General features: G+C 40.9%; 3 protein-coding genes across 4 annotated transcripts; all 3 read right to left on the reverse strand.

Moving 5' to 3' along the window:
- Window positions 1-107: 107 nt before the first annotated feature.
- On the reverse strand, window positions 108-4,320 carry stx12 (syntaxin 12). 2 transcript variants are annotated; one of them, XM_047019587.1, is made up of 10 exons: window positions 4,224-4,320; window positions 3,433-3,578; window positions 3,255-3,324; window positions 2,739-2,838; window positions 2,368-2,505; window positions 2,141-2,184; window positions 1,915-2,020; window positions 1,637-1,709; window positions 1,432-1,514; window positions 108-1,229 (listed from the first exon to the last, which is right to left on the reverse strand). In XM_047019587.1, the coding sequence occupies exons 2-10, from the start codon at window positions 3,530-3,532 to the stop codon at window positions 1,137-1,139; spliced, it is 807 nt and encodes a 268-aa protein (XP_046875543.1). In that variant the 5' UTR covers window positions 3,533-3,578; window positions 4,224-4,320; the 3' UTR covers window positions 108-1,136. The 2 variants fall into 2 exon arrangements, with proteins under 2 accessions (XP_046875543.1, XP_046875542.1); XM_047019586.1 differs by having other exon boundaries at window positions 2,368-2,547.
- A 578-nt stretch (window positions 4,321-4,898) lies between these two features.
- Window positions 4,899-7,220, reverse strand: LOC124467328 (tRNA selenocysteine 1-associated protein 1-like). Its single transcript, XM_047019585.1, has 8 exons — window positions 7,074-7,220; window positions 6,506-6,603; window positions 6,291-6,390; window positions 6,118-6,170; window positions 5,901-6,032; window positions 5,688-5,804; window positions 5,329-5,561; window positions 4,899-5,164 (listed from the first exon to the last, which is right to left on the reverse strand). Exons 1-8 carry the CDS (start codon window positions 7,095-7,097, stop codon window positions 5,001-5,003), a joined length of 921 nt encoding a protein of 306 aa, XP_046875541.1. The 5' UTR covers window positions 7,098-7,220; the 3' UTR covers window positions 4,899-5,000.
- Window positions 7,221-8,000: 780 nt separating this feature from the next.
- sacm1la (SAC1 like phosphatidylinositide phosphatase a) lies at window positions 8,001-16,045 on the reverse strand. Its single transcript, XM_047019608.1, has 20 exons — window positions 15,977-16,045; window positions 14,760-14,857; window positions 14,269-14,343; window positions 13,986-14,113; window positions 12,588-12,737; window positions 11,979-12,038; window positions 11,824-11,857; window positions 11,627-11,728; window positions 11,411-11,496; window positions 11,220-11,306; window positions 11,059-11,127; window positions 10,883-10,962; window positions 10,696-10,794; window positions 10,449-10,587; window positions 10,204-10,273; window positions 10,011-10,083; window positions 9,831-9,924; window positions 9,617-9,709; window positions 9,420-9,477; window positions 8,001-9,299 (listed from the first exon to the last, which is right to left on the reverse strand). Exons 1-20 carry the CDS (start codon window positions 16,003-16,005, stop codon window positions 9,163-9,165), a joined length of 1,761 nt encoding a protein of 586 aa, XP_046875564.1. The 5' UTR covers window positions 16,006-16,045; the 3' UTR covers window positions 8,001-9,162.
- Window positions 16,046-16,134: the final 89 nt, after the last annotated feature.

Raw genomic sequence — 16,134 nt, forward strand, 5'->3', positions numbered from 1 at the left:
CTGGTTTGCATTATCATTGCCATTGTCTGATTGGAAGGCCCATTTCAACATGGTGCACAGAAGTCAACACTTGCTATAGTGTTCAAAATATTGAAGGGACTCAAAACAATATTTGAAGATGTTGATTTTATTTATGTATACTGATAGAAGTAATAGAAATCAATAAAAAACAGGTAGACAATTACTGTTTTACAATTGTGGTTGCATTTTACAGATATCTCTAATTCTTACCTGAAATAGTCACAATGTTTCATCTAACATTTGTAATATATACAAAGACTTCACAAATGGTATCAGTTTGTACTTCTGTTATCTAGCACTTTTAAATCAATGTCCATCATTTCAAGAAGTCACATCCATCCACAACATAGGCCCCATTGTTGCCATGGTGTTTTGAAGGCATAAAACATTAAGAAGGTGCATACCATAATACTAATGCAAGCAGGTCCCTCTTGCAACAGTGTTAGTTATATCAATAAAGTTTGTTATGCAGGAAAACGTTTTGACAAGACAATGTTTTGTAATCATTATAACTCATATCACCTGAGCAATACAAGGACTAAACCCTAAAACGGAGTGTGGCACTTTGAACTGTTTACACACCATATGCTGCCAAAGATTTACAAGTTACAAAACTCATTGTTACCCCCAAAACAGAGATGATTTGCCTTTAACAAAAAAAAATAAAAAATTCTTGAGGATTCCCATTATTTATTATTTTATATCATTTGTCATAATATAATACTATTAATAACCATATTATAACAACAGATCTTGCTTTGAAAATGGATGCTAGTGTTAGTGAAGAATTATCACAAGAAATGAAAAAGACACAAAATAAGCTTTTACTTTTACCCCCCCCACTCCATCCTAGCATACTGCCTTAATGCTGATTATAAATATAGTGTCTGGTCAGAGATACAGGAGGCTAGTGTGAGGGCAGCAGGGCATCTCATTTCACAACACTACCTAGACTCATCGTTTGTTCCTACGCCTGTGTCATTGTTAGCCCTCCTCTTTCAGAGAATCTGACTGGAGACCCCAACAAGGTGCGGTAGGTTGGGGGGTTATGGGGGTGGGGAAGGGTTGTAATAAATAAAGCTGTGAAAGAAGGAGTTGTGGAGTGCCAATACTCTTCATTTGGCAGCTTGCCATATAATGATTCCCAGTATGACCAGCACTACAGACATTACCATGGCCAAGATGCACATCTTCTTGCGGGACTTTTGCTTTGGGGAAAAACAAAAAGTTAAGAAGGTGTTTGGTTAGTGACAGTGATCATACAAAATGTGAGAGGATCCAATATGGATGGTTTTGACAGTGTGCTATGACTCCATGGCATCTCGACTGGGCTGCTGGGATGGAGGGTCAGGTATACCTGATGCTTACCTGGTATACCTGACCATACCACCTGGTATACCTGCTGCTTACCTGGTAGTAGGCTGCTCTCTGGAGCTGCTCCGCGCCTCGCTCAACGTGAACCTCAGCATTTTCAACATTTGCCTCTATGCTATCTGCAGACAGAAACGCACATTCAACATCACCATCCATGTTTCGGTGTTGCAAAACCAGACCAAACCTAAATAAATTGGTCATTAAATAAGGTGTTATTGTGATTTAAACAGGTTAAAATTACCAATCATCTCTCCCTGGTCATGGATCATTACGGCCAAGTCTTTAAAGATCTGGTTGACATCCAAGATGTCCGACTGAAATCAGAACAAGACAACTATCTTTTAGCCATGTCCAACGGGTCAACGGTTTGGTTCCAGTCCTCTGAATCATATGGATTTTCTCCTCAGGACGGGGAGATTAAGACCACTAAGGAGGTAGATTTACTGAAGCTTCGGATCGATATAGAGTTTGTACACACAGTGGAGGGTAAAGTCCAGCAAGGCTAAAGGGAAGTCTCACCTCCAGCTGTCTGATGTTTGTTTCTCTGTCTTTGATGAGCTCCAGATCTTCTTCTGTTATGGCTGCCTCCTCTACCTGGGATGTGGTCTGGCCCCAGTCCTCTTGGCTAAACACAGACAGAGAAGGATACGAGTCAGAACCAATACAATCCAGCTAAAAGGTCCAATCTGAACGATTGACTGCATGGGAATTACGGAGAATGTAAAAGAATTGTGCATGCACATACTTATCAAAGGACACCAGCTGTTCATCATTGGTGCTTTCGTCAGCCTTGAAGGAGAGTGGCAACAAAAGTTACATTTGTATTCTAATGCACTGTCTGCACGTTGCAATCATAATATCATGGCAGGTTCTTATCCAAATGCTACATTCTTATGAAATACATTTTACAAAGCTGCTGCTTATATTCAATCATTTTACAAAACAATGCAAATGATAGTGTGTGGGGCTTACAGAGAGGCGAGATCCTGCCCTGGCTCTGGCCACAGACTCCTTCTCCTTCTCCGCTGCCCGACGCTGCACAGCCTGGAAGTTGTTGAGGGCCGCTGAGAAGTCATTCATGAGCCGGTCCTTCTGAATCTTCTGCTGTCTCTGAGGATGAGGATCAGTGTTGATTCCCAGCCCCCTAACTAACTGTAGTCAGGGAAAATGCATACTTTCAAGTATATATATATTTATTTTTTTATTGTTTTTTTCCATTGTGCATTGTCTGGGGTTTCAAACTGTCAAATACACACAATGTTGTTAAATATATGTCACATTTCTTGAGATACTTTCTATTAAGGTCACTAGCCACACATGCATGCTATATGCATGATACTTACTTGCTCTGATGGCGATGAAGGTAGGGGGACAGAGCCCAGATCTTTCAGGTGTTTGTTGGTCTCCTTGGCCAGTTGGTTTGTAAAATGCTGTATCTGCTGCCTGGGGGGAACATATGGAGACTTAGAACTATAACATACAGTAAACATAAATTTATGTGACAGCTCTTCTACACAATTAGCACAACAGTCAGACCCTTTATATGTAGCAAAGCTTCACATTACTTCACATTGGGCCAAAATTGGGCTGCAAGGACAAAACCTTATTATTTTAAGTTCAGTGCCTAAACAACCCATGGATATATTAGGATTTGAAAATGTGTAGATCCATATCGTATACATTTCATACTATATAGTAACACACTGACAGTATTAACTGACGTTTGTAATTCAATTTTAGCTATTGAATACACATTTAAAATTATTTTATAAACATTGACAGTCCCATTCAGAAGTACTGTAGGGTTGTTCAGAGTTTAGAATGTGCACTCGGTGAGGGAGCAAGACGAGAATTCTTACAGGCGATCCTGCAGTTCACTTGTGTCCTGCCGCGTCCCCAGCTGATTCACCATGCTCTTTATCTGAGCAGCTGTAAATGTGAAAATTGTTCGTTAACACAAGTTTAAATGTGTTATGGCGATTTGAAACGTTAAAGAGGGGATTCCAGTGGAAACAGCTAATCTTTAGCATTACTCACTGTTCTGCGTGATCTTTTGGATGTTGGAGCTGCATGTTTGTATGAGGGAATTGAAGTCCCGTGGTAGGGAGCGATAGCTGTCCGCTTTAGCATACGACATGTTGACAGAGTCCTCTCAGGTATGTGTGTGAGTGTCTCTGAAAACTCTGGAAAACAATAATGAACCGTTATACATTATTGGTAGCTACTGATTTAAATAACTAACGCTATGCCATGCCAGAGAGCTTTCTCTCACAAACCTAACTGTCCCCACCCGTTTGGTCTTTACACGGTCATAAGTCAGATTAGATAACACAATGCATTTGCCACACATTTATGGGAAATTGACGTATTACTTTAGCTAGCTTGCCAAAAGGTCTCTTGCAACATCAACTTGCTAGTTAGCCAGTTATCTAGCCCAACAAGCTAGAACTAGCTACAATGGGTGACAACAAATCAGGCTGTCAACAGAATGAACCACAGGCTTTTTGTCTATGCGTCTCCGTTTCCATATAGCTACTTGACTAGATCGTCAAATTGACATGAAGTGGTTGACTAACGTTTGCACTTCTAGTAGTGAACTGTTGGTTAGCTACCGTACCTCTTTGGACTAGTAGTACAAGCTAGTCCAATGCTACAGTAGCGGACTGCTAGCTAGCTAGCTACAGTAGCGATGAGCTGGCAGAGATAGATGCTGAAAGCGAGCGAACTAGCCACATACTAGTAGCTAGCTGAGGCCTCCACTATATTCCCAATTTTAATACGTATTAATTCATATAAATATATATAATAATTAAAACTGATAATCTTACTTGACTGGAACAACTAAACATCCGCTCAGCCTGTTCTTTCGTCCAAACGCTAAGCTTCACGAATTGTCCGACGTTAATACGTCACTACGTAAATGACTCCCATGGTAATAAATTGAACCTTAAAAATGTATTCAGATAAAAAGGGCAGTTTTATTTTATAAAAAATACTACTCACCACTACAATTCCCCACGTTCACTTTAGACTTAGTAAACAGTACAGTGCATGGTTAAAAACATGCAAACTTATACCCTTTTGTTGGTCATCTTTCCTCAGATTCATTACATTGGATTCATTCTTACAGGGTCCCCTTCTGGCTATGAAAGCCCCTGCTTCTATTCAGTCACTGGGCTGTCTCGTGATTCTCATGTGCTTTGGTACTGATTGAGAATCTCGAGAGGTAGAGACACTAGCCTTCAACATTGGGGAACATGTTCTCTGTTATAATTGATGTAACCTTTTAACATACTTTAGCAATTAAACAAGTCTGAACGTCACAATTTTTGCAAAAGCATAAGAAATACGAACATGGATTTATTCTTTGGTACAGGATGAGCCATTAGCTCATCGTTGTTTATAAAGACACATGACGAGAACAAATCCATGAAATTAGCATACCACATAGTTGTAACATAAAATAATGTGTGTAAGCAGTTGGGGGGGGGGGGGGGGGAATAGTTCTTTTTGAAAAGTCCATGGGGGAATTTACCTGCCTTGTACAATGAATGAAACTACAAAGATTGGTACTGATGGTCATTTTTCCTTATGGCTCTCATGTCTCAGCAGTACATTGGCTCTGGCAGGCTAGTCGTCGTTTCTAAGACCTGTTCTGTTGTATGCTCCAGTGGTTGCCAGTGGCACTCGATAAGCGCATCATACAATTCCTCACTGTGTTCCATGAATCTCCTGTTAGCCTCAATCACATCCAGTTCTGGGTTAGGATCTGCAAAGGAGCACATGGTGGTAAGTAGTATCCGATTCCCAATGACTTTCTGAACAGGTGGGTCATTAATTAGGGGTTCCCAGAAGGGAACACTGATACACTGCAATTTATTCTGGGAGGTATCTCGACTTATGATTTAAATAACTTGGTGGTAAATTGCATACCTTCCAGACCATCATCCTCAGGAGCTTCGTGTTCCTGTCCTGGGTACTGTGAGTAATCATACTGGTTATAGTTGTAGCCTCCGTAGCCACCTCCATTCTGGTCATAGCCCCAATTGGAATAGTAACCAGAGTATGGTTGATGCTGTTGCTGGTTTGGGTACTGGTGCTGGTTTTGGCGGTAGTTTCCTCCATTGGACCCCCATGTTCTGTTTTCTGATTGATTATGCCTGGTTCTGCAAAGCAGGTGACAAGGAGAAGACATCATCTACTCATCTTGATCTGCTATTTTTACTGATTTTTTTAGGGGAAACTGGGACAAATATCTTTCATGTTTCTTTCACACTGAAACAAACACTCACTTGTTAGCTGCTAGGCTCAGTCGAAGCGGTTTGCCCCCAAGTCCTACAGCACTCTGACACTCCTCCAGCGCCCGCTTCTGAAGCCTCTGGTCTGGGAACTGAACAAAGCCACAGCCCCTGGAAAGAGAGAGTCAGTTGATGCTCTACAAGTGAACCATCATCAACACTCAGTTAACTACATGTGCCTCTGAGAAAAGGGAATCTTGAACTCACTTTGAATTGCCCATGCTATCTAGCACAACTTTTCCCCCACGACAGGAGGGATAGCGATTGTAGAAGTACTCATACAGCATCCCATCGTCAACTTCCGGTGTGAGATCTCCCACAAACAAAGAGTACACTGGGCTACAATACAAGGAAATGGAAAGTAAGTACAATATATCCACAATTTTACCGATGTGACGGATGTAAGGGCTGATGGAGGACATACCCGCTTTCTCCTTGTTTCCCAAAGGTAGCACGGTTTAACTTGAACCTTCTGGGCTGTTGAAAGAAGAGTTTAGGCATATTTAATCATGTCTGCTTTGATTAGGATCTACTATATACGCAAGTCATTACATGAGTATTAAAACACAAACTAGATATTATGGGGGAGGAACTTACTGGTGTTGCCCCAGGTAACGCTTTGCCATTGATTTTACGAAGACACCTCTCTGCTGTGGCTTCATCTGCGAGCTCAACAAAGCAGTAACCCAATGCGCCCCTGGAGTAGGAAACAGTGTATAATTAGTTAATGTATATCTACAGACATTGCAAAAACGTAACAATTTGCTACAGTCATATTTAAGTCTACAATTATTATAATATTTAATGCTCACCCTGTCATTTTGTTGCGAATGATCCGTACACTGACGACTTGTTCCCCCATGGTCCCAAATGCTCGATTTATGAATTTCTCGTCCATATACGGCTCCAACTTATAATGTAACATTTAAATCGTTAAAGATTTATAGTAAATAACCATAATGTTTATAAATACGGTATAGTTAACTACAAGCCTACTATCCAGGTTGAAATACTATTCTGGCAAGTTGACTTCATTATCAAGATGCTGACCGAAACTTAGCTAGTAGCTAGCTATACATCAATATCTGCAGATGAATATCGCTCGTCAAAATCTATTGCAAATTAGCCAAGTGGATCAGCATCCGACTAGACATGCACGTCAGTCATCGTCAATATACAGTTCTTATTTTTCATTGCTAGCTACGTATTATTCGCTGGCACAAAAACGCCCTGCCAATGCATGGAATAACAACTTGTAGTGCAACATAAATGTAGCTAATCTAGCTTTTAGCCTACTAGCTAGCATTTGATTGCATCTGCATTCACAAGAAAATAGTCACCAATCAAAAACTAAATAAAGAACAACATAAGGAAACTCACGTTGCCCATCCACAGTGTGCTCATTTTTAATGTCTAAACTTGTTGCTTCAACCAAATAAATGTTGACCCAAACAAAACACATGTAGCTAGCTTACTAGCTAAAAGAAGTGTGGCAACAGCGATGAAACTGCGTCAGAGATCACACTTGCCTTCATAATAAAAGTCCAGATTACTAGAGCCGAAAGGATAATGTAATCATAAAAAAAAATACAATCATTAGTGTAGCGAGGCTATTTGATATCGTATTTTATTTACAATTAAATAAATCACTTGTTAAAATAATCCCAGAAACTATTATCTATGCGCGGGGGGGGGGGGGGGGGGGGGGGGTAAGTAATGGCATACTTTTTATGTGGCTTTTAATTGCAAACATTCACATACAATTTTGCAGATTAGGTCAATTATTTTCAACACTGTTAAATCTATATTTGGGACAGATGTTATTATTCTACTAACCTTGCCTGCTATGGAAGACACATATTAAATTCATGTTGTCTCAAGAGTTTTTTGACAATTTGCTAACAGTAGACTCTGGTAATAGGTGTTCACAATAATATCAATAACCTCTTCAATACTCTGTGTAACATACATAAATGCACGATAACAAGAATGTTAGATACACATTCTATCCAAGTGCATAATGTACAAATTACAGAGATAATTGTAAAACAGTAAGAAGCTTAAGTAGGTCACTGGTTACCGCCTTATTTATTTAATATATACCACTTTTAAATAAATGTCAACACAATCAGATAAATCAAGATTCCTACATGACTACAGTAACTATCTGACATGGAATGTAAATAAAGAGCTGGGAAGTAAACACAAAGGCAAACCAATAAAACTCCTTATGTTCCATAATACTTTAAGTCTGAAATCAACTCCAAACCCAGTGGAATATTTAAAAATCATACTCAGAAACGTTCATAATGGATAAAGTGGAATGATTCAAATGTCCATCCCCGTCTTTATTTAGGGGCAAGCTTGTAAGGCAATGGTCTCAGTGTGATTTAGACTGTATCTAGAGCATGACACAATTTCAATATACTGTGAAAGATATATAATACATAGTATACAGTATACAGAAAACACTGTCAAGACATTATGACTACATAGATGTGATGTACTGTTTAGTATGATTTCCATCAACATAATGGGTCTTCATAAATCAAATGGAAACTTAATATTCTTTCATACCACCCATTTTCACCACATACAGTACTATGTGCAATCAATTTTATTTTGACTAAAAGTGCAGAAATTATATGGTAAGATAAGCAAGAAGCCCTTACTAAAATATAATCACAATAAATACTAGGCATGATTATTATATTAATAGGAAGACATTCCCTAAACACTACACCCACTTTCATAATATTCCCATCTAGTTTAGTGTTCTTACAATTTGTAGCTTAGTAAGGCTTGACTCTTTACATTCAAGATGATAAAACTTCTGAATATGTATTCATTCTAACAGGTTCCATTTCTTTTTAGGGTCAGTTTCCAAGGAAAAATGTCAAACCTCATCCAATATTAAATTGCTAATATTAATCTCCATTGAAAATAAAGTAGGATTTGGTGTAGGTCATAACTTTTCAGGAGGAAATGCTTTCAGATGTACCCAGTTTAACAGCTTTTGTGTTTACCTCCTGACTGTAAAAAGAATGCTACAGCATTTTACTAAAGTGCCATCAAAGATCCAGAGACCCCTGTTAGAAACTGTTATCAAGTACTTTCAGTTGACTAAACTATTGACATGCACTCTTATCCACCATCACATATCAAGTGGAATGAAACATCATACATTCTAAATGTACTAGCAGCTAAGGAATGTGAAACAGAAAGGAATACCTAACCCAAGTATAGGAAAAATTTGAGGGGTACAGTTGGGGAAGACTGGTCTAAGAAGATGCCCTGTGTTTGCTGCATGACAAGGTGAAGCTTTGGATCAGCGACCCCAAAGAAATTCAAGAAGGACATTATGGAGGGCAGGTCAAGACCGAGTCCAGGCTTGGACCAGCTGGGAGGAAGAGGAGGATGAAGAGGTAAACAAGTCAGCTGGACCAAGCTGCTTCCCACACAAACACATTCAGTCCATCTTTTCCTTCTGTACAAGCTTGGGGGCGTCCACAAAGTCTCGGCCATTGAAGACTATGACAGCAGCGGTGACTGCACACGCTGTACCCCAGAACAGCACATAGGCCAGGGTCTCAGTAAATGTGTCACCTAGGATAAAAGACAAAACTCATCAGTGGCATTATTTATTATGGCGACCAGGACAGAGGCAGCACATTAGCATGTTTATCCAGATGGAGGTGCGTGTGTAAAAATTTAAAATAATCTCACCAGCCAGTAGGAAGCTGATGATGCACATAGAGAAGGCTATCACCATGACGATAGGCAACTGCAAGAGAAAGAGGAACAATGCACGTTACTTCCTCTGTACGGAGGGGACGGACTGGATGGTAGATGAAGAGTCCTCCCCCTACTTCTGACGCAGACACAGCACATTCCAGTTTCAAATGTGAGCTATGCTTACTGACCGTCAGGAACTTCCAGTCCTTTTGGGCGCGAAGTGGGGTAGGGCCGTCTGACTCATCCACGGAATAGTTACCCAGGAACAGGTCAATGGAGTCCTGTAGAAAGAAAGGTAAAGCCATCATCCACAGAACTGGAAAAGGGTAGATCTAACGCTCTCCTTTTTTTCAATCTCCCAGATCATACTGGGCTGATATAATAAATATTTTATCAAAGCACCTGTCTGAAGCCATCAGAGAAGTTGTTCTTGTAGTAGCGGATCATGGAGTTCCAGCCATCCATCACCAGGCCCCATTGGGTCCGCTTCCCTGTCCTAATGGAAGATCATTCATATCAGCCTTGAACAAACAGGCCGATCAAGTGCACAGTGGCTTTAGGTGTTTGTTTTAATAGTTTTACCTTGTGAAGTCAGTTTTCAGTGCTCCTGTGCCTGCATACTGGTTAGCACAAGCGTTAGCATTGTCTGCCCATGCTGTTGGATGAGACAGAAACAATGTCAGAGAACAGTAGGGGAGAGATCGAAGAAAAACACTTTCCTGGGACATCTACAAGTAGTATCAGCTTTTATTAAGGAGGGCCATTCCTCTATTACCATTCTTATAGATCTTCTCAAAGTCAGCCTGCTCTTCGATCTTCTGTCCAACATTGAGGACACCCATCCTCTATGGGAAATCACAAAGGAAGCAAGGGTTAGTCTGACTGGCATAAGGTATTAAGATAGAGGGGACAGGGGGCGCCAGTATGAATAAGTCAGTGACTGACAGTGTAGAATGTGGAAAAACAGCTGTTTTGAAAGCATCAGTGAGACAATTTCCTGCCTTTTTTTGGTCATCCTACCTGCAGCTGGGACTGTAGGGAACGTCGGGCCAGCAGGCTCTGAATGACGTTGGTCCTGTCCAGACAGTCCATGCAGTTACTGCGGAACGTCCCCTTCTGCTGAGCCACCACCTTCCCCTCAGAGTCCAGCATGAAGTAACTAAGAAAGAGAGAGGGAGAAACCTTGACAAACTCCTCCAAACTGTAATAACATCCATACAGAATGCTGTTTGTCATCCACAAGCTGGCCTAAAGGGAATAGGGTTACCTGAAGTCATCCTGCGCGTCAGACACTTTGTTCACCAGGATCTGGAGACGGTCCCACCTCATCTTGCTGCACTCCTTGTGGAAGTCAAATGCTATGTACCTAGGTACATTAGAAGACATTGAAATGTGCACGTGAGATTGGGGAATGCCAAGTAAAGGACACATGATTGAGCGAGGTGCAGACTTACTCTATCATGTTGTTCTCCATGCCAGTCACCATCTTGGCAAAGGCCTGCTCCAGTGGTTTCTCAGAGCCTTTCTGGTTGACCTGGTAGATAAAACAACTTGCTGTGTAATTAAAAAAAAAAGAAGCAGTACACAAGTAATAGATATCTACGGATAATTTCTAAATAGAGTAACTTACCAAGTTCAGGATAGTTTGCTTCCCATAGATGAGGACCTGGGAGTCAAAGTGTCTCTGGAAACCATCCAGCTGTGAAAGACAAGCTGATCATTGTTAGTCCATATTCCAGACAACATACGAAGAAGCAAAAATGACTGATGCTGTACATGTAAACCACCTACGTGACTGGTCGTTTTGCTGATCAGAGGCTTGGGCTTGTATTTGAGGTTGGGCCTCTGGGACCAGAAGAAGGGCATGGAGCCTCGTGTCTGCAGAGGAAGAACAAGGAAATAAATTATGGATTGACATTTTATGCCACCTCCGTTATTCGAGAAATGTGCCTAAAGAGGGCAGTAGGTTGGTTATTACTGGCCTGGACAAATGAAGCCCTTCCTCCATTGTATAAAACAATCTGCTCAGTCTCTACAAAATTAGCAGCATGGCCCTCAGAGTCAATGCCTGGCAAAAAACAGCAACAGAACACAAGACATGGCCATTAGTAAGGCATCTCAATTATCTATATAGTCCAACAATAATAGTGTCATTGAGCCAAACTGACTGTTATTGTTTGTTTTTGTTGGCGGGTTACCTCTGACGTAGTACCTGACACCAGCCCGGAAACAGCTCCTCCTGGATATCAGGATCCACTCAAAGATCTTTCCATTGATGCGACATGGCTTCATCACAATGACTGCACCAAGAGAGTCAAGGACAACTCACAACACACTGAAGGACATTGCGTAATGCTTGTCAGTGTGGCGAGTAATGACGTTAGAAAAAGGATACACCCATGAACAACGGGGATGGCAAACTTGTGGAGCTGTCAGGAGAAGTTGAGGAACTTCTTAAACGCATAAACGACAGTATACACTTGTTGCGGGGCTAATAGCCTAGTTCATTTCCAGATGGAGAAATTGTGATGTTTGTTAAGATCACCTCACCTCTGGCTGTGTAGAAAAGTCTCTTAGAAGGTTTCCATTCCACACAAACCTCTGGTCTGCCTGCACACAAAGGAGTCAGTAAATAAATGAATCTTTCATCCATAAACACCAATATGTAAATGTCTCTGTATAAACTAGCCAACAAAAGCTTGCTGTAATTCATTCCCACAACATCAGCACTTTGTGTAAATTGTGTCTTTCTTCATGACTTGATCGGGTGGAAAACACGTTTCTGTATGAACATCAAACCAGTCAGACAGGTTTTGGGTTTAGGAGAAATGGAAATAACAGCTGTACAGTGTGTTCCCTCTCACATCAGAAGGAGAACATATCATGAGATTACATAAACCAACAATGACTCAATAATCTGTCTCAGGGTGCCTGAGCATGCCGTATGTGTTAGTGTGTGTGTGTTTGTGTGTGTGTGTTTGTGTGTGTTAGTGTGTGTGTTAGTGTGTGTGTGTGTGTGTGTGAGTTTACTGATGCATCCAGGCAAGGAGTATGATTTACATGACTTTCAGGAAGGCCAAACGCCACTGCCAATCTGACACCCCTTCAATATGCAGAAGCTATGGGGTAGGTATGACACTCTGAGGTCATCGCTCCTACCCTCTCCAGAAGGCTGTTCTCCTGGAAGTCGGGGCTGGTGTTGGCCAACCTCTGCAGGGTGTGGGTCAGGTCATAGTCAGTGCAGAAGTAGAAGCCATCTGTGGTCAGCACATTGTTCATCATGGACAAGAAAGTCTTGTTGTCTTGAGCCTAAAAAGGATAGGAAGATTATATTTGTGCACCTTTTTGTATAATTATAATTTATTTGCATCAAGTGTATGAGTGTTTGTAAAAAGTTGGGATTTGTTATCAGTTATTTCACTACACATGCTAATAAAAACATTCTCCTTTTAATGGTCAGTCTTCAAGATAGTGTCCCTGATTGCCATTTGAAGTACCTACAGTAATCAAAATCAGGTGCTTGTATGAAGCATCCTAATTCTACTAATTAAATAATCACTTCCCTGTAACAGTACCCTTGTGTTAGGAGGAGGCCTCAGCCTGATCCTTCATGCCCCCTTCCCTCCTTCCCCTCCTTTGTGGAACAAAACCAGCTGGACTTTGTGGCACGTGTAGGCACCGGTGGCTTATATCACACGTACTGTACTGTAGCTAGTGGTCAATCACAGGCAGGCTTTTGTCAGGCTTTTCCACATTTCTGTTCGGCTAATAGGATCGGGATGCTAAGCCTGTTTACCGAGGGAGCCAGGAAGAGCTTGACATGACTCTACACCTCCTCATCTCCAACAGCAACACCGCTACTGTTGCTTTCCTGAACAGCTGCTCCTACCCTGCCTCATCAGCACTCTGCCTTCCTTTTTTTTCGCCCAACAAAGCAGTTATGTTTGTGTACTCTCCGTCCTCACTCACAACATCATAGCTAAGCTCTCTCATCTCTTTCAATTCCTTTCAATGAGTCCCCAGAACACATAAATTCATAGGGTAGATTACTTTACACCAAAACATTTAAGATGATAATACATTTATTATCAGTCTACATAATGAACACATACCTAACACTTATTCAGCCTAGGTGAAATATTATTCGTGAACCCTTTTTGCAGTGGTATTATTCAGCACATCTCTTATAACTGAGCAGGTCCAACATTAGTGACTGCCCAGTCTCAGGCCAGGTCCAGGCTTTCAATTAGTGTAAGGAATAGCAGCTGTGATGAATTATGTAAACCACCTGCATTACTGAAACTAGATACCACAGCGTGATTCCAACGGAGGACGATAAAACTAATCCTGTCTAAACACTGGGTCCCCTCTCAGTGCAAGCTACTGTACTGCCGTCAAAACTGTCCTAACTTCAAGGACAGGGTCACAGAGAGGAGATGTCAGTGAACTTAGATGGGGTGTTTATCACCAGCACTGTTATTTGTCACAATGGTTAAATACTTATGCCAACCGACTAATCAGACTCGTTGGACAAAAAGGAAGAAGAGTGTTAGTAACCTGGATCTCTGTGAGGTGGAGCATGGTCTTCTGATAGGAGATGATGTCAAAATCAACCGCCTTCCACACAGCATGGCCCAAGAGGCTGCCCACGTTCCTCTTCTTGGTAATGACAATGAGGTACATCCCTATGCATGGAGAGATAGTTTAGACTAATGAAGTAAAGTACAAATGTATCTCTTTCCATCTCTCTTTGTCTATCCATCTATCTTTGCAGTGTGTTTCACCAAACACAGTATGTCCAGCATGGTGACAGTGCTGTCGCAGGCACTGTCTTACAAACCTGCAACGAGGTGAATTGTTCCCATAATGCCACAGATGGGCCTTGTGAAGGCTGAGGTAGGGACATCCTTTTTTCCTGAAATAAATACATACGTAAGCTTATCTTTAACAAAAGGCTTCTAAGTACATACACAAGACATGGGCATGTAAAGGGGCTCCTTTTCTGTTTCAGTTTAACAGCTTCATCAAATGTTCTCATTCCATTGGGTTAAAAAAATAACAGTCACTGTAATTGGACAAAGCACTCCAATAGAAATCATGACTGAGCAAAAATGATCCTACGTAATTCGTAATAAAAAGCAATGGGATAGCGAGAGCTAAAGTAAGGGCAAATGCCTTGATGGTTTAACACACTAGGATTCTAATGGTACCCCGCCATGTCTGATGAGAACAGTTTAAGGTAGGGTAGAGGTATTATTCTTATGCTTTCACTTAATAATATTCTACATGACATTAGTCCACTCCATTCTGAAGTCTAGTAGGCAGTTTCACCTGTCAGGGTCATCTCTGATGACACCCTATCAATGGCCAAGACAGCATCTGCGCCATCGTCACATGCTTCGATGAAGAACTTTTCTGGAGTGGTGTGCCTGCAGGAGGATGAAATATAAATAACAGAATTCCAATTCCAGTGTTACAATAATGACAAAAGTCATTCTGTCACCTGCACTGTAACATGATGTGAATGGGATCTGAATGTTTAGGCTACCACTGTTAGAGCCAATCCAACACCTGGAGAAGTAACATTTTACATCTTAAATTATTTTAGTGAGAAGCCAAGAAAGCTTGATGTATTGCTTGTTGCCACCTGCACTGGTGATAGCTAGTCTAGAAGCTGTTAGTCTAGGTTGAAGATTACATTATTTAAATGTTTTAACTAGTACCTTACATAATTATTCCACAACATAAGGGCCCTTCTATTGGAGTTTATGAAATTCAATGAGGATTATAAAGCAATAGAAAAAATCCTAACGCTGAGCAAGTATGGCTCACGTCTAGCGTAAGTCCTCCACTGTAAAGTAATGTTTGTGTTACAGGTTTGAACAATCTCCATGTCAAGCAGGAAAATCCTGCACCAGAAATATGTGGCCTCCTACTCTTTGGTGCTCTAAAAAGTTCCGAAAGGCTTCAAGATGGTCTTAAACTCGAAAGAAAACCAACGTTAGGTCTATCGTTGAAAATGCATGGAAAATACGAAACACTCAACACTTGCACATAACTTGTATGTGTCGTTTATGATTTCCTATATATGTGAGCACAATAACAGTGAGCGTATTAAATTAACCAGTTAAAGCAAAAACCATGTTCGCTGACTCCACTTGAGTACCCTGCCTGTAAACCCAGGTGACTGGTTCATGATCTGCTTCTGACACTTGGCTAGTCCAGAGACAGTTTGAAAAGGTGATCACATCACTAGCTTAGATCACAAGATAGAAAAGTGACAATAATACAGAATAATAATGTGTCGCCAAGATCCAACTTGCCAACCAATGTTACGTGATGTGGTATGGATCGAGTAAATCAATCGAGGCAAATGCAGAGCGAGAAAGGCAAGTTCAGTTCTATCTCATTTTGTGTCTATCGTCTTTTGGTAACCATAACATGGTTTGACCAACAGATCATCCTAAATTGCTGTTACTAGACACGCAAATAATACACACTTCACTGTGTTTGTATATTTGATTAAATAAAGTATTTCAGTTACTTACAAATTGAATCTTTCGTAGGCGGTCGCCATCTTCACTTCATGTAACTGACTTCCGTGACGTACAATGAAAACCTGTAGTGTGGGCGTGGTAAGTGTTCAGTTTTCAAAAAACTAACGACCCCTCGCGGCAACCAACTAGATTACAGCAGTTTCTTGAAT

This window comes from Hypomesus transpacificus, chromosome 4, assembly GCF_021917145.1.
Source record: "Hypomesus transpacificus isolate Combined female chromosome 4, fHypTra1, whole genome shotgun sequence".
Taxonomy (NCBI): Eukaryota; Metazoa; Chordata; class Actinopteri; order Osmeriformes; family Osmeridae; genus Hypomesus; species Hypomesus transpacificus.